Source organism: Haliaeetus albicilla, chromosome 1 (genome assembly GCF_947461875.1).
Source record: "Haliaeetus albicilla chromosome 1, bHalAlb1.1, whole genome shotgun sequence".
NCBI lineage: Eukaryota > Metazoa > Chordata > Aves > Accipitriformes > Accipitridae > Haliaeetus > Haliaeetus albicilla.
Window position 1 is genome coordinate 53,102,999 of NC_091483.1, and position 18,976 is coordinate 53,121,974.

General features: G+C 35.4%; 1 protein-coding gene across 1 annotated transcript in view; it reads left to right on the forward strand.

Annotated features, from left to right (window-relative positions):
• Positions 1-18,976, forward strand: part of SGCZ (sarcoglycan zeta) — a 522,215-nt gene that overhangs the window by 379,587 nt on the left and 123,652 nt on the right. Inside the window, 1 exon segment of the mRNA XM_069789380.1 lies at positions 16,803-16,904. Within this exon segment, the coding sequence (XP_069645481.1) occupies positions 16,803-16,904 (102 nt within the window).

Consider the following 18,976-nt stretch of genomic DNA (forward strand, 5'->3'; position numbering starts at 1 on the left):
GCTTAATTGTACTACAGAACACCTTACGTAGGTATTCTCAAAACTACCTTAGTGTCTTCACAATAAGAAATTATGCTTGTTCCATTTCTCTACTACTTCTGCCACAAAAAGCTCCCCCCCCCCCATAGATTATGTTAGTTAAGTCTGTTTTCTTGGAATCCAATAAAACTTTGTCAGTATTTACTGCTGATCAAGACAGTAGTTTTCTCATAATCCTGAAACAGTCAAGGCAAAACACTTGCATAGGTCATAAACCAACTAAGTGTACATACATTTTGCTGATTAATGAAATCAGCAATAAGTGTTGAAATTGAGATCATACGTTAAATATGATTCTGTTTGGATTCAAGGGCAACGTTAGGACAAATTATGATGCTTACAACAGCTAAAAGGGCAATCACTGAAAATTTAAGTTATACTTCATTCTTCATCCCTTAAAATCTTTCTTCCTTCATATTATATTTAATTTTATCTTATATTTTTGATTAAAAGCTCTCTGGGAAAATAGGCAGATATGCTGCACTTGCACTTCCGTACTTGCACTTTTCTTTGAAAACAGCATTCTTATTTCCATTTGTCTAGAAATATATTCAGTAAAATGCAGTAAATACTGTAAACATGGGAAAAATGTGTTCTGTAAAAAATAATAAGAGTATAAATTCCAAGGTATTCTACTGTGTCTTTTGATTTTTTTCTTTAATTGTGTGGCTTAGGTATTTGCAGTGTTATAAAGTAGGCTTAAAAGAGCTTTAAATGTATTTTGTACAAGGACTTCTTCAACAAAGGCGAGGCAAAAATCCAATTCTGCACCTTATGAAGACACATACTGTGTTTAATAGTCTCTGCATGGAACACTAAAAATAATTATAGGCAGAATGACAGGAAAAGATTTCCAAAAGCCACCTCTTCCACCCTCTGCCAAAACATAGCTTAAACTGTACATCATTCTTGAGACATGTGTGTCCAAAAAGTTCTTAAAAATCTTTACAGATGGATATTGCACAACTGTGTAAAGTCTTTCTGGTCCAGTTCTTAGAGTCAAAATGTTCTACGAATACCCACTTGATTATCAGTTTCTTCATTTTAAGTTCACTGTATATTGTTTAATTGTCAGTGGGCATGAAGACAGTGTTTTCATACTCTAAGATTATTATTGTGTGCCTCCTTAATTTTTCTTCTGTAGTCTGAACAATGTCATCAAATTTAGCCCTTCCTTGTAGGTGTCTTTTTTAAAAATTATTATTTAATGCTTATTTGCATTGCCCGTTGTTTCATTCTTATGCTGTTATTGGCTTTTTCATTGCTTTGCATCTCATTGATCTCGTGGGCATCTTCCAACTTCCTTCAAACAGCTTGTTTGATTATCTATTCTGGTATAAATCTCATTGTATTTTTGAAAGAGTTCAAGGTAAGTTGATCTTTACTGCCACTGTTTTGCCTTTTAAAAGATAAATACCAATTCTGCCTCTCTAGTCTTCATCTTTACAGTTTGCTCTCATCCATCCATTATGGGCTCTTACAGACTTCATGCTCATAGGCTGTGTAATTGTGAGCCACACAGCAAAAACTAATGTGCTGCAATATGAATGGATCAGTAGACAAAAGCAATTTGTACCAAGAACCCAGAAGTTAGACTATAGGCATGCATATTTATTTGCTTTATGATTAATCTGGTCCCCTGGACCAAACATCCCTGTTACACATGTTGCTCAAAGATAGCCAAAAGAAAACTATCCTACAAAATCTTGCTTTCAGGTGTGTAGGCTTCTCCATGTTGCTTCGGCAAGTGGCAGAGCATCCTTTCATCCATTTAGTGGAGATGACAGCAGCACACGGGTGTTCTCATGTCCTTTTTCATGGAAGCAAGTCTTATTTTGATTCTTGTTCACTTAGATGTAACACACAGTGCCTGCTGCTTCCTGACTCTGAATTTGGGTATTGGCCAGATAGCAGCTCAGAATGGAAGAAACAGTGTCTTAAATCTTGTGGCAGGAGCAAATGATCAAGTGGACACCATGACAGAAATTACTTCCACCCTCTCAGTTGTTCATTTGTATGAGGAAAGGCAGGGTAAATGATAGAGGATATGCAGAGTTCGGAGTTTGGACAGATGGAAGTGCAAAGTCCTGGGGATGACTGGCAGTAGATGCAGAACTTACAGATGCAAGAGGGCATAGCTGAGACCCTTGACCATGACCTGGCACTATGACTGCAATATATTGAATCTTCTATGAGACCAAAGAAGTTGATTGGGAAAGAAAGATGGAAAAGGGGAATCATTAGTAATTAATTAAAAAAAAAAAAAAAAAAAAAGGCATGTGAGACAAGCAATTCAAAAAAGCACTGAAAAGGGATACAGCAGCTGAAGGAAGAAAAAGTATATTGAACCATAGGAGGTCTTGGTGTAATATAAAGGAATGCCCTTGGCTAGGATCTGAGGGTATCTGTATGAGCTGGTTACTGACCTTGAGACCTTTAGCCTTTTAAGTGGCACAAGAAGCAGAAGAACACAGGTCTCTGTGGTTTGAGAGCATTCTGTCGGTGCATGTGCACTTGCTGTGGGACTTGCTTGTGCTGCAGATCACACATTGATTGAGACCTTTCTGTTCCTTTTAGAGACTGTTGCTGCACTTTGAACAGATCTTCTGATTTAATTTCATCCAAAAGGAATCCCCTTCACATGCAGAAAAACTGCCCCACAGTCTGAGCCAACATGGAGTAAGTGGGGAAATGAGGGATTGCTGCACTCTACTGCTCTGAGCTATGTCACTGCTGTAGACACATTTTAGCTAATAATTTATGGCTTGCAGATTTTGGGTACCTCAGAATGAAGTTCATTTTACTCAGCTGGCTTGAAAATACCTAGCCTGTACAAGTATTCATAAATGTATTCATCCTTTCCCTGTAGGATCTTAATCCTTTATCACTGATGCACCAATTAAAACAGAGAACCAATTTATGTTGACCTTTTAACTAAAGGAGAAATTTAAAAAGAAAAAAAAAGCATAAAAAATGTCAATATTCTTCAGTATCTATCAGAAGCCTTTCTTCTCCTTTGGGTAAATTGGTTCATCAAGGAGCTACCATTTCACTATAATTCCTTTTTCACCTTAGGCAGGTCTCCCAGGAAATCTTCTCTAAGAGTCCTTTTACTGAAGTTTGCCTTCTTGAAATACATTGCTTTTAGTTTGAGTTATTTTCCTTCTAATCTAACTTTTGAGAATTCTGTCCTTTTGTGACCAATCTCGACTACATTACCAGGTAATCTTCGCATTCTTAGCTGTTTCTTCTGTGTTAATTAGAGGCAAATGTGAAGCAGCCCCTATCTTCGTTACTCCTTTCATGAAAGCATTTCAGGAGATTCCTTTTCAGCCTGTCTCCTGCCACATTCATAAAGGATGTTAGTCAGTAACCTATGTTATCACTGAGGTCTGTGCTCTGGTTTACTCTTCACAAATACATCATCTACTTGATCCTTCTGGTCTGGGAGGGAAATCCCGAAGTGGCAATGTTTGGGGGTTTTTGTTTGTTTGTTCTTTAAATTGATAAGCTTCCTTTGCAGTCACTGAGCAGTTCTTTCTCCCTTTTGGTCTGAACCTCAGAACAAATGTATTCATCCATGCTCCCTTACTGCCATTTCTCAGCAAGATGTACTACGTGAATTTGAATTCTTCTATCTCCTTCTCTGCCTAGTTTGTTATATTATTACTGTAATTACAAATGAGTGGAATGAAGTAATAACCAGATGGCTGGTGAGTCTCAAATCTACTCAGACTCACAATTCTTAGTGTTAAGGATGTATAGCTTCTTTTTAGCTAGCACTGGGATGGGTTCTTCATTTGCTATTGGGGACTGGACCATTGGCTGCTTGCCTAATCAGCTGCTTCTCTGGAGAGCGTCCAATTCATCCTCCATGTTTGGTACTCCTGCATTCCTTTCCAACTACTTTTTCACTGGAGGTCCTCATGCCTAGCGTGTTATTGATATCCTTTTGGACCATATGGCCTTCTCTGCTTCACTGCTTTTCTTATGGGTCTTCTACCAGTTTCCTAAAGAATATTTGCAGGGATTCTTTAATTCCTGGTTTCTGCTTTTAGAAGTGTATAGGTCTGTGTTCCCTGGTTTGAGCACAGAACCTGGATTGAAGAATTCCACTTCAGGATTCCTGTGTGGACACAATTGCAGGTAGCCACCCTGTACCCACCCTGCATCCTCAGAGCTGTAGACTGAGAAAGATTTGATGACAGGGATGATCCTGATGCTGTGCTTTTAAAGGGCTGAGTTGTGATACTAAACTGTGCTTTCTAAAACTCCCTTTTCCAATCAGTCTCTTAAATTGCCCTGTTACAAAAGTCAGTGAGATACTGAACTGTTGATTTGCAAATACATAGCTTTCACTGTCCTTCAGTGATCAGGAGTTTAGCCATACCATAGGAAGTTTGTGATATGTGGGAGCACACTATCATCCCTCAAAATGATGCAGTAAATTTGTTTTTAAGATTTCTCTTGAAATTATTCCCTTTACAAGACTTCTCCCATTTACCAACATAACGGATAACTTCTCAAAATCTTTTGCCATGCTGAGCTATCTGCAAGGAGATTAGGTAGGTCCCTTGATCATTGTGGTTATAACACTCCTCAAAAAAGTGAAAGTTATGATTTTTAATCCCTTTGGACTACAGAGAAGGAACTCAAAGCTATCAGTTAGGAGATGAGTGTTCTATTGAGCAGGCTGTTAGATAAAAGAGGAGTTATTTTCAAGCAACTTTGTGGCATTTCTTACACTTTCATTTCCTTTGCCCTGATAGCAAGAGATGGATCTCTGCAGCAAGCTACTTCACTCTTAGTCCTATTTATTTTGAGTGCATCAATAGAGCAAGGTGTTGCTTATTGAAAGATGTGTGGTAGCTGTTTTGAGAAACATGCAGTGTTTGTATTGGAATACTAAGTAACATGTATAAACTTAGATACTATAAAGACTGCAATGTTAGATAGTCACACTTCTTGAAAAGTAAAATTCTGTAACTACCAAGTTTGATGCAACAATTTTTCCTCACATTAAAATAATCATTTTTAGTTTTGACAGTAGTAGGTTCCTTTAGACTGTCTTGAAATTGATTTCTTTAATGCATTTTGCTACAGTGTGATCAAGGAAGCAATGTAATAGCTCCCACTTAATGATATTTGTTTTGTTATAAGAAAAGCACACTTTGCTGAATATAAGTGCCAATCCAGGGAGTTACTGAAGGATGTGCTTGACTGTAGGTACTTCACTACCTCTGTGGTATGGCTCATGAGGTTATTGTAAGTTAAGCCTTCCTCTGTAACAAATACAGAGTCACACTATGAGAAAACGTTTAGGAAGTTACATGTGCCTTAATACACAAGTGTAAAATATTAAGAAAACACAGGGTAAGAAAGGACCTTCTAGGTCATTTTGCCTAGTTGTTATCATAAGCAACCCTGAGATGAATGAATCCTCACAAAATTGGTAAATTGTATCTTAAAACTTTTTAGGTGGCTTCACTAGCTATTCATCTGCTGTTCCAGAATCCTATTTCTTTGAATTCTACAATCTAAATCAAGGAATATTTTAAATCTAGGACTCAAATCTGCAGATGAGAGTCCTAACTTGCAAGCATTATCTTAAAATGGTCCTCAGTCTTTTCTGATGGAGCAGCATGGATTTTCTGGTAATATTAAAAGATCTCTTGAGATGAAGAATCTTCGTGTTAAGGGTACTGGTGGGGAATGACTTTATTTTTTTTCCAATAAAATTTTAATTATTTATACAAACTGGATTGTTACTGAGAAGAGAGCAATCATTAGAGTAAGGTGGTTATAACAGTCATCAATAGATTCTAGTTGTCTCAGGCCAAGGAGGAAAAAAAAAAGTTGGCCCTATCAGATACAGGGTAAGTCCTCTAATGAGTACATAGAGGAGCTATTTTCCAGCCAGTTTGTGGGATCCAATCTTCAAATTCATTTGTTCTGATAACAAGTATCTGATCCTAAGCATATCATAAATCAGTAACAGAACAATATTGCAAAAAACCCCAGATATGCTGGAATAAACAAGTGAGATAATTTTTCTCTGCTTTGCTACGGTAAGTGTTCACAAGCTGTGCTTGTTCTGTTGTTTTTTGGTTTTGGGTTGGTTTTTTTTTTTTGATTCTATTTCTTAGTGAGATGTGGATGAACTAAAGGCAGACTAGGAGCAACAGGAAGCATTAAGATGAAAAGTGACATACAAGGAAAGACAATGAACTGTGATAATTTAGTCTAAGCAATAATGTATCTGAAGGATAAATGGAAGTAAAACAATTGCATTATAGCATTGGAGGTTCAGGTTATGTATGAAGAAAATACTTCTAACCATAAAGATAGTTTAGGCAATATAGTAAATCGCCTAAAGAAGATACGGAATTTGCCTTTAAAGAAAAGAACAAAGGAAAACCAAACCATTATGTCAGGAGTAGCTAAGGTATAGCTGATTTTGCTATGCAAGACTATAGTAGTCTTTTGCAGAACCTCTCAACTAAGCCCACCACTCAATTCAAGACATGCTTTATCATTTTTTTAATTGGAATAAATGCTACTGGAAAGGTTACTAATGTTTGTTTAGCACTTTCTTTCTTTGCTGCCCTGATTTTTTCCAGTCTTGTAATGCCCAGTCCTGAATTGCTTAGAAACCATAGTAGAAATGTGAGATGAAACTTGAGTTAAATATGTATTAGGGATGGGTGAATATTTTATCGCAGCTTTTTTCGTGGAGAATAGGGTTGAATTACTTAGTAAAAATCTTATTTTCTGAAATAAACTCCATTGTTTACTTATAAATGAAAATATATGGATTTTGAGGAACTGCCTCATTGTGTAAGTTTAGTTATCTAACATGATTATTCTCTCCTTCTGATTAGCTAGTTTCTTCTGAAATGTTTTTGAAGTATTCGTAAGCAGAAATTGGCACAAGCATATATTAGAGTGTAGTAACACAAGATTTGAAATTTGGTTGTGTCAAGATCATTGAAAGGGCAAGGTGCAAAACACAACAAGGACCAAACACATAATTGCACCAACACAACCTATTTTGTGAATGTGACTGAATGAATTACAAGGGATCTTCACCCAAATAATCTTTTTACTTCTCAAAATCTAGGTAATCTAGCATTAGTTCAGTGTAAGGACTGGAATACATGAGAAGAGTAGGTCCTAAAAATTGTAGAGATTCCTAGAGAGACAGCAGAGCCTCTGCTCTAACATTTTAATTACACCTTATGCGTACATAACAAACAGTGGGACTGTACACATTTCTTATTGTTTCTTATAAGTAAATATTTCTTACAGATACATCAACAGAGGTGACTGCTTTTGTATGTAACATATTTGCTGATTGTCCTCCAATATCAGTGTGCTAGCAATCTGCACTTTTTCATTGTTCTTTCTGAAGTCAGGCAACCACTTATTTGAAAAATACAATACAAGGATAATGTGTGATTAAAATTTCAGCATGACTAAATTATCTTCAAGATGTTGTGTCAAAATTACAACCAAGCCTCAAAGGCAGGGAAGTATAAATAACCTGTGCAATTTATGTAGAATAAAAAAACACACCCACACCCAATAATTTATTATTAGTCTAATTAAAAAATTAGCAGTCTTACCAAAATAGTGTTATTAGTCCAGTTACAGTGATACTAACACCATCCAAAACATGCAATTATTACAGCTTTCTCCCAATAATGATAGAATTAAAAGCAATACACACAAACTTCTGCTATCCAGTCCTTTCTCTGGTCTTAGGTTTGCCCTTTCTGTATATAACATGAGTCATTATCATGCTTTGCCAGGAGCAGTATGGAGTTGGTGGGGGAATCTTCCACCTTGCTCTTGGGTCCCCCTTCAGTTATTTTTACACTTGCTGACATAATTGGATTCCTTGATTTTTTTTTTTTTTTTTCAGTGCTTAATAAACTCCATGTTATAGCCAAGTGGTGAAATACTTAGATTATACTGAAATAGTTACTTTTAAAATTTGTTTTCCAGACTGACAATCTATTGAAAAAATGATTTGATCACCTTCTGTAATCAGTTTGATTTCATATATGGAAAGAAAGGGGGGAAAGATGGTGAATAAAGGAATAACACTTCTCGATTTACCACTTCTCAGTGTTTACCTTCAGATGAGGGTCAGACCTTCTTTACCTCATCTCTCTGTGTTTTCTGTTTCCAGCCTGTTTGCCTATCTTTACCTAGTTCCTAGTGTCCTGTAACTGACTGTACATAGACCAGAAACCCTTCACTAACTCTTACTTAATGATTTTGTTGGCAATTACACAGAAGAAAATTTACCATTCCCTGACTGTTTTATACTTCCATTCCACCTGCATGAAGTATGGAGTTGTAAGGAGTGTTCTGTATTTTCTGACTCATTAAATATTGATTTTAAGAGGCTGTATTGGGATAGAAATTATTTTTGTTAGTCTGACCACACATTAACTAAGTCACATAATTTTAATTTAAACAGAACATTGAATAAAATGGTAGAGCAGAGAACATTCATCCAAATAAAGAAAATAATATTTCCTGTCCAAAAGTTTGAGATGTTGGGTATAAGGTTGTTCATTTCTATACTACTTGGTCTAGGGTTCATATCCTTCTCACCACAGAGTTTCTGTAGGAATTGCAGGTCTTCAATGGGTCTGAAAATCTTGTCTTTATTATTTAAATTACTGAATGTCAGATATTTAGAGGGAGATGAATTGCATAGTTAGGTTCTATTTTTTTCTATTTTATTAATTATGTTTGTTTTAAGAACATACATATAAATTTATTGTAAAAAAAACCCCCAACCAACCAACAGCAATAACAACAACAACAAAAAAACAAACAAAAAAACCCCCAGTAATACTAAACATAAGAGTTCGAGGAAGATCATACCTTAATCTGGAATAGTTTATGAGTACAGATCACATAGAATTCTGCCTTTTTCACTTGACATTAAAGGACACATTTATGTATGAATGGAAAATAACATAACTAGCCAGACCTGGGAATAAAATCAAACTTTAAAGTGTGAATGATGCATTTGGTCTTATTGTCTGTTCTGGATAAGTATATATTTTCTATTAATATATGCACATATAGACTCTTATTTTCATTTCAAGATTACTTTTATAATTGAAGAAGCCAGGCCATGCTCCACACATTCAAAAACCATTCTAAAGGACAGAATATATTCAGGGTATTCTAATTCCACTTAGTTTGGGTAGTAGTCTGACTTTTCTTTCTTTATAACAGCTTTTCCGCTTAAAATCTCATTGTCGGTACTGAATTTCCACAGATTATATTTTTCCTTAGTGTGTATCCCTTTAAACATTGCTGCACTGTACTATAGTAACTTCTTCCCCAGCTTTTCCCTGGTATCTACACAGTGTCAGCTGTTACTTTCAGCAGATGGATGAAGGCAGATGTTTCCATCAATCCAGATTTTTGCCATTCCAATGTGTTTTCCTGGATATCTTTTTATCATTTTACCTTTATTTTTGTCTACTGAAATTCTTTCCTGGTAATCCAGGAAAATACACCGTTTTCATTGCTGATACCACTACCCTTTTTGTTTATGCAGGACTGTAGCTACCTACAGTTTTTCTTTCGATTATACATCAATAACCATGTCCAAGCACTAGTTTTCTCCAGCTGGAATTATGCTCCAACTCTGTTTATGAAATCTAGGGTTTTTTGTGTGTGAACACAATACAAATAATTTCCCCTGTCATCTTCCTCCCAACCTTTTGCGTATTTCTTTCATTTTATCAATAACGTAGCTGCTAATGTCTTTCATCTTCCTAATCATCCCCATCACTGTCCCTCTACATTATCTGCTTTTTGTGCCATCATATCAAATTCAGTATTCTTTTGCCATCTTCAGTATAATTCAACACTGTTTCATTGCTTCAACCACCTTTCTTCTGATGTCTTACCCTCTTTTTTTTTTTCCTTTTACATAGCATCTTTGTACACCTACAGAGGTTTCATCTGTGCTCTTTCATAGCAGTGCAACCACATCATCTGGTTTCCTTTTCATGTTTAGCCTCTGCTATGATGCCTGCAAGGCAACAGGCAGTAAATGCTTATTAATTTATAGAACACTGTCTTTAGGCACTTTGTTTAAATGGTACTTTTTTTTTTTTAACCCCACCCTGCCTCCATGTTTTGTGCAGTGCTTCCCTCTTTGGACTGTGAGCTTTTGGAGACAGAATCTCAGTTTAAATATATACTCAGAAAACAAGCAGAATATCACATCTAACAACAAAACCTTTGAAAAGCTTGAATATTATTGATAATAATGGATTTCCTGGCCCACCAACTACTTTGTTGTTCCTGCTTTAAAGTACTGAAGCTGATATTTGGTGTATTTTATTATTGAGGAAAACAGGAAAAACACCATGCAAAACTGAAATACAAAATGCTATTTATTCATGTTTTAGCCAATTCAGATTAACCAACACTTCAGTTTACTTTTTGCTCTGCTTGTGGATGCAAGTTCAAGTATTTGATCCTAACGAAAAAGCTTGCATTTTAGTTAGCAGTGTCCTTTGCTGACTTCTAACTGCCCACTTTGTGAGTCGTATGACAAATTATTGGAGGATCTAGCAGAACTCTGTTCTCAACTCACTTAATGAGATTTTTAATTCCTGAACTGCAGTATCACACTCTCCTACGTCATCTCTTCAGACAAAGGAATTTTGAATTCTGTTATCTTAAGTAGGAAGTGTAGGTGTGTTCTCCATTTTCACATCTTTCACATAGCAGTACTACCCATAGATTTACAGGCTTTTGTAATAGTAAAGGTATGGATTTGATCCAAATCTCATGCAAAGAGGTTTTATTTCATCTAGGCTGAGTGAGTTATAAGATTTAGTTACTGTCCTCCAGATGAAATGTTATTTCTGATTGAAATAGTCTGTGGCTTAGCTTCAAACCTGCCCTTTCTATAGCTTAAAGATCTTCCAAACCAGTATTGTGGATCCTGTCCTAAGTCCTCCGTTCTTGGTGTGTATGGCACAGAGATCTGGCTATCATGCAGAATGCTAACCTTGTTCTTGCATGCTTCTTGTTTATCAGCAATTTGTACAGAATTTCTTATCTACTTGTTCCTTAGAACGCCTTAGTGTTTAAATAATTAAAAAAAAAAAAAAAAGAGAGAGAAAGGAAAGCACAACGCAGCATGTTTCATTATATAGCAATATATGTGGTCCAGGATTAGTTAGGATAGACTGTAGTTTTAGACAACCTCCTGGCTTGCTTAGAAGTATTCTTAGTTCTGTCATATGCTTCTCTGTTTGTAGTTATCACAAAACATGCTGCTTTAATAGTTTATTGGGCAGAAATAGAACATACTAAGTAGTACACCCTCGTACAATTTTCAGCCCATTGTCAAGGATTAACTGAACCTTTTAAAGAGCATTCTCTCTTTAAATACAGTGTGAATTAAGTTTGGACTTTCTTATATACCATTTACAGGGCCATCTGAGAACACTAATCTCTGCCTATCTATACACAGGTCAAAGCTTGAAAAAGTTGTGAACGTCAGTATTGGTTGCTTGATTCACAGAACTTTTTTTTTTTTTTTTTAAATATACTCTGATTCAAGGTTATAATCTCTTTATCAGAGATTTATTATAAGTATAGCTTGAGTCTTCATTGACTTTAATGTAGTGTTCAAATTCAATAAAACTATTCCTAGATTGCTGCAGTTATAAGACAAGCAACAGCATAAAATAAATGTTTAATTTTCCTATTTTATGGTTTTAATAGCTGTTTGTTTGAATTTCTAGTGTTCATAACTGAAATGTAATGTAATCTCAAAATGCCATAAAATATTGATAGTGATGATTTTATTATTTTTTAATAATATCTGTACAGTAGGTATATTTATGGGTGTAAACATGAGGGGGTTGTTTTTTCTTAGTGTCATAGGTAGGGAAAAGAATAAAATAAGTGAGGCAGGGTCGCTGTTAGTTTGTTTTATCTTCTTACATGGGAAAAAGGGAAAGTTATACATGGAATAACAATCTGAAAATAATCATAAATTTTAAATAACAATGAAAAGGAAATAAAGTGATGCAAAGACAATCACTCACCGCCTACCACAAACAGACTGATGCCCAGTCAGTCTCCAAGCAGTGGCCACCTTGAAAGACAATCCCATTCTCCCCCCGACTTCTTCCTCTACCACCACTTTTTATTGCTGAGCATAATGTTACAGGTATGGAATATCCCTTTGGCCAGGTTGGGTCAGTTGTCTTCGCTTTGTCCTCTCCCAACTCCTTGCCCATCCCCACTCTACTTGCTGTGGGGCAGAGAGGGGAAAAGAGAGAAAGGCTTGACACTGTGCAAGCACAGTTCAGCAATAGTGATATCATTGGTGTGTTATGAGCACTCTTTTAGCCAAAACTCCAAAGAACAGCACCATATAGGCTGCGATGAAGAGAGCTAACTCTGTCCCAGCCGGTCCTAATAGGTGAACTTAGCATTTACTTACTGTAAGAAAGTACTGGTATAGTTCATTGAAGTGTATTTTTGCACTTGAATATAATCAAATTACACCAAAATGATAATCTGTGTATTTATTGCCTGGAAAGCCTAACGTAATCTAGGCAGTTTATTTGGAAGATTAGCAGAAGGAATGCCTAAAATGAATTATGCTAATAATATTACATCAAAATCATAACTACAGGAAGATGCAAGTACGTTTTAAGACAGAATTCTTCTGTGGTTCTGTTTTAAGTTCTTTTATATTAATTTTCATCTTTCTGGCAGAGCTCCAAAGTTGAAGTGATCTTCATAGTCATAAGTGCATTAAATGAGCCAAGAATACTGGACCTTCCTCTGATTAATTTTTTCAATCCTAATAACTTTTTAACCATGTTATGTTACATCTGAAAACCCTTGAATTTTTCTCTACAACAGCATAGTTCTAACTCAATGAAACAAGAAACTCTTCTTATTCCCACCCCTCTTTAAACTGAATGGCGAGTTATTGATGAAGAAAATGTTCTGGGCAGTGATTCTTTGAATAAAGAGAGCCTCATTAAGCACGTCATAGTACATGTCTGACTATTTTCTTTATTTTACTATTCAGTCTTATTTCAGGTCAGTCATTACACACTTCAGGAAATTACTTTCTGGGAGATTATTGCATTTATCAAACAATTAAGGTCACAGTCACCCTATTTCAGTTTTATATCTTATAACACCATTTGTGGCTTACGCACCTTAATGTAGTGTCTGTCTTCTTGTATTGAATATGTAATTTTACTGAAACTAGAGTGCTCCTGTCTGTCCAGAGTCTGTCTGCATTAAACTGTTGGACTTTGGTAGGTGGGTAGCTCACTATTGAAAAACTAAAGAATGAAGTCTTAGAAACATCACTCAGAAAAAGGGAAACCCTTATGGATGCAGTAGGCTCTATCGTTTGTTTCTGAGAGGCAGCTTAAACTTGCTATATAAATTAACTTCCCAGTGCTGAAAATAAACAGAAAAAATATGGTAAGTACTAAAAATTAGTAAACAAATTAATTTCTGTGCTTCAGTTTCCTTTCAGTAACATAAGAACAGTATCACTTCATATAAAGCCACTGAAAGTATTTTGAAAATTAATTAGTAGTTGTGAAGAACTGTGTAACTTCAGTAATAAACACTTATGAGAACAGAAGCCAAGAGGGAAACTGACAGTACTGTCTTCAAAGCAGGGTTTTAACAGAGTATAATGAATGCAGAGCAAAGAAAATAATGAGGCAAAACCAAAACAGTGAGTAACTGCTGATTAAGAGTAGTTCCAACCTTGTGTGGAATTAGCTGGGATTCAGGAGGGTAAATATTACGTACAGTTATAGACTTTATCATACACATACATGCAAGATGGAACAGATGCAATTTTCCTAGGCAACCTTAATTTCAGCATTTCCAGTTTTCTGGAAGTTTGACTTCATGTTTTTTCACCATGGTGTTTTTTGTTTTGTTTTGTTTTTCAGTTTTATTGTGAATATTATTTTGTGCCTGTCAGTGACAAACATTACACAGAAGCAGGTAAATTAACATATTGAATTTGCCTTTTCAGTTAGAAAATTTGTTTGTATCCAAATCAATAAATCGGTACCCAATTCTTGTTGAGTATTTATTCACTGCCAAAAATATAGCATGGTTGTTGTCTTTGCTCAGGTTATTTTTTCCTATTATGATTTTATATGCTATTACTACAGCTTATATAGAAAAATAAGATTGCTGAAATTCAGAGTTAATGGGTATTAATGCAGATTGCACATTCAAAAGCACAGTCTAATTTCTTCATCTTACTTCCTTTTCAAAAATAGGCACTACTGTCTCATACTGCACTCTGTTAGAAAGCCTACAAATGCCTGAGGTTTTATATGCAAAAATATTTGTATAGACATCTCATCTTGATTTAAAAAATATTTTAAAATAAAACATCACCTCTTTAAGAACATTATTTGATAATTCAGCTCTCGCAGCATGCTGGTTTTGGCTGGGATACAGTTAATTTTCTTCATAGTAGCTAGTATGGGGCTCTGTTTTGGATTTGTGCTGAAAACAGTGTTGATAACACAGGGATGTTTTTGTAATTGCCGAGCAGTGCTTACACAGAGCCAAGGCCTTTTCTGCTTCTCCCACCACCCCACCAGTGACAAGGCTACAGGGGGGCACAAGAAGTTGGGAGGGGACACAGCTGGGACAGCTGACCCCAACTGACCAAAGGGATATCCCAGACCATATGACGTCATGCTCAGCATATAAAGCTGGGGGAAGGAGGAGGAAGGGGGGACGTTCAGAGTGATGGCATTTGCCTTCCCAAGTCACCGTTACTCATGCTGGAGCCCTGCTTTCCTGGAGATGGCTGAACACCTGCCTGCCCATGGGAAGTGGTGAATGAATTCCTTGGTTTGCTTTGCTTGCATGTGTGGCTTTTGCTTTCCCTATCAAACTGTCTTTATCTCAGCCCCCGAGTTTTCTCATTTTTACCCTTCTGATTCTCTCTCCCATCCCACTGTGAGGGAGTGACCGAGTGGCTGCGTGGTGCTTAGTTGCCAGCTGCGGTTAAACCACGAAACATAGTTTGAATACAAATAGCACTTTTTCTAGCAAAAAGGCAGTTCTTGGCTTTATGTAATCAGTTACAACTTTTACTAAACATTATATGGACTATTACAGAGTCTGTAAATTTCTCTTGGTGACATATTACTTTAACAAGTATATTCTATATTATAGATAGCCTTAGCAGTAGCTTTTGTTATTCCACATTTTCTCTACTTTAGAAAGGAGTTACATTTATTTTTCTGACTCTGGTAGTTTCTGGTTTTGTAGTCATAGGAATCTAGGCTTCTAGTCCTATAACTGACATTTGAAGGCATGATTCCCAACAGTATGTTCTTTGCCAATCTGTCATAGTGTGGAAAGCCATCTATCACTATATCCTTGTTGTGTTTGGGAAATGATACCAGCTGAATTGCATTGTATAAAATGTAATTCTTTTTGTTGTCTTAAAGAATTAACATTTTCACAGTCTTGCCTCAGATGTGGATGCAGTTGTGTCAGTCAAATATCTGTTGTATTGGTATCATTGTTTGTTTTAGAAAGGGAATAGCTATAGTTATATAGCAGCTACAGAATCTGTAGATAAGTATAGTGTTGTTTAATTCAGTGTGCTCTTCCAGCTTCAGCTATAGCAGTTGGGGACACTGTTCTCCAGCTGTTTACGACTGCCCAGCAAGTGGAAGTTACTTGTTTCACAATTCAGCCAAGAGTGCAGAAATGCAAGTTCTCATTGTTCTGCTACACTAGAGTCAGCAATGGCTTCAAAACATTTAATCAGCAATTAGGTTAAATTTGCGAGTTTTACGCTTAAGTGGATCAAGTTGAATTCCACTGGCTGTACAGTGAAGAATTATCTTCTGTCAGGAATATAGTAATAAGCATCCAGGGATAAAAAGTCTTGAATTTCTATCAGTGTGCAAAAATGACCTTGACTCTTACGTATTGAGAGGTTTCATTGTTTTTCCTGTAAGAATACAGCTGAAGCCTTATTATGCCACTTTTCTATGCTTATATTTTATTTAACATTGAATCATTTTGTTTGCTTGTTTCATCCACACTTTCCTATTTCTATTCAGATAAATTAAAACAAACAAACAAAAATAACCCTCAGCATTTTTTAAGTTCCTCTTTTCACCATCGACATGCTTTTAGGACTGATGAGCGGCTATTAATAAAAATCCCTTTTTCTTTCTTCCTAGAGGATATTTTCCTATTTTAATTGCTGGAAAAAGCAAAAACAGTTGAGTCAAGACATAACAATGACATAACATTTTTTCTAATATTTCACTACATAAAAGTAATAGATTGCTTTACCAAATGTTATATGTATTTTTAGAGATAATTAACTAATTGTTTTACTTAGCAGTTGTAATTCAAGATCTAGCTTCACCTCTACAGTAAAGGAATACTTATGATCTACATTTGGACCCTTGCACTAGGTGCATCCAAGGAATAATGTATGCAGTTCACCATCAGGCTGAATAGTTAAATACCTCAATCCTAGGTGAAGCTTTGCCTATAAATCCCCCCATCTACCTCCTGTCCAAGATCATCAGGAGAGCTGGGGACAGTGGGACAGCACTCATTATTTTTAGGTATTAGGTCCGCTACTGTGTTCTTTTTAGCTTATTCTGGATAAGGTTATTTCCTAAAGTGAATATATATATATGTATTATTGATTGTAGGATGGAATGGGGAATTTGAGAGTCACTAAAAAAGGAATACGACTTGAAGGAATATCTGAATTTCTACTTCCACTATATGTGAAAGAAATCCATTCCCGAAAGGTAGGTGTTTTTCATCTTTTTTTTTTTAATTTACAGCTAATATAAATTAATCTCTTCAGTCTCAAACTACAAAGTTTAATTCTTACACCTTCTAAATTAGCAATCAGTAGAGGTTTGCTTTGAGAATACCTTAACAGTGAAAGCTTCCTTCATGTCAAAAATTATTTCTTTTTTTTTCTGAAACCTTATTTGTCTCTTAAAAGAAATGTCTTATCCTAAAGAAAGGAGATTCAAAGCATGTATGTTTTATACTTCAAATGACCTCAGCACTGGGAATGGAACATTTGACTCCTCATTTGATGTGAACTCCAGAAAAACAAGATTGGTGATATGTGCAAAATGCAGTGAAATAAGGAAAGGTTTTGTATATGCTTCAGTTCTTTCTGGTATTAGCTAGTGTGATTTCTTTTTTTCTTCCTTCCTTTCTTTCTTTTTTTTTCCTCATTATGCTAAACTGCATAATGTCTCTAGGATTTAATTTTTCAAAGGAAACCATTTTTAATGTTGCTTAAATGTAATTGTTTTATCATATAGCAGCCGGTTGTTACAAAGGAAGAAAGAAAATCAAAATATTATGTAGTCAGAAATTCAGTGTAGCTCATTTTAATTCATTCATTTTGATTCAATCATGCTATTTGTATTAATGTTGTCAATTAATTAAAAAAGAAATAATGCTGGAAATCTCTTAAGTTCTTTTTACCATGCAAGTGATAACCTATGGTCAGAGAGGACTGTTACAATGGTTTTCAGTCAATCATCTGCAAAGCATTTTAATATGCATACTGCAAAAGTTGACAGGAGTGAAAAGTGTTTTTACCCTAAATGCCTTTGTGGAAAATTCTTTCTGTTGAAGTCTTCTGTGTATATAAAAAAAAGTCTCAAGTACATTCATAAATGAGATCATAACGGCTTCCTGTTTCTCTTAATTAGTTTACTCTTGTGTTAAATAAATGTGTGAGGTAGTCTCTTTGTCCTCTTTTTTGGTATAAATAAGATCTTTCCATGTTTAACAGAGTAGCAATATTGTCCTAGGTAATGAAAAATTCTATAATAATTAAGTAACCGTATATTCCCCAACAATGTTGAATTTTGATCGCTTCATTGAACAAATATTCTTTTACTTTTCAACTCGTCATACATACAATTTGTTACAAAATCTTGTTCATAATGTTTCTTTTATAATAGTAGCTAAAAAGTATTAATATCTAAGATAAATCTATAATCAAACATTTGGTAATGACTTATTTCTAAATAAATGCAAATATCATAGCTTTGATATTGATCAGAATTTTGAGGGACACACACACACACACACAATGGAACAGTCAATGCATAAGTACATAAATGACCATTTAAGTACCAAACACTGCTACCAAGAGTAAATCAATAGGGCCTTCTAAAATTGGAAAAGCATCCACAAAAGGGCATTTTGGCTGTAGGTTTATTTTTTCCTATATCACCTTGCCATGGAAAGTTGTGAGAACCTCTAAAGTAGTTTCTGTAATCTTCTATTTTCTTTACAATTTTGAAACTCTAACATTCATTAAATTAACTAGAACGCTTTGTCTTTTATCTATATCTAAATATTTTAAGGGTTCTATTAGACCTTAATATCTAGTACAACAAATCTATTTAAAATCATGCCTAAAGCATGAACCACTTTAGTATGAATATTCCAATATGTAAACTTTATGAAATTGGTGTAAAATTTCCAGGCTGTATAACCTTTCAGGGAGCATATTTCTTCTTAGAAGTTGCAGAACATTAGTCATGGTCTGTGCATTTTTCCCAGTTCCTTTATGATTTGGGATATTTTTATTGTATGGGGCTTCATATTGCAGAACATTGGTTCTATTAAAGTAAACATGGAAACTTTTTTTTCAAGTTAGAGTAATGAGAGACGAAAGTCAGGTCGTAATTTCACTCAGAGCCGCTAACAAATTTCAGAAAAAAATGCACACAAATCTGACTACTGTAAAGGAACAGGATGCAAAGTCTACCAGTAGCCTAACACAAGGTCACATTAGTCCTGTGAGGCTCATGATAAACAGATAGGCCTGTCCATAAGTGCC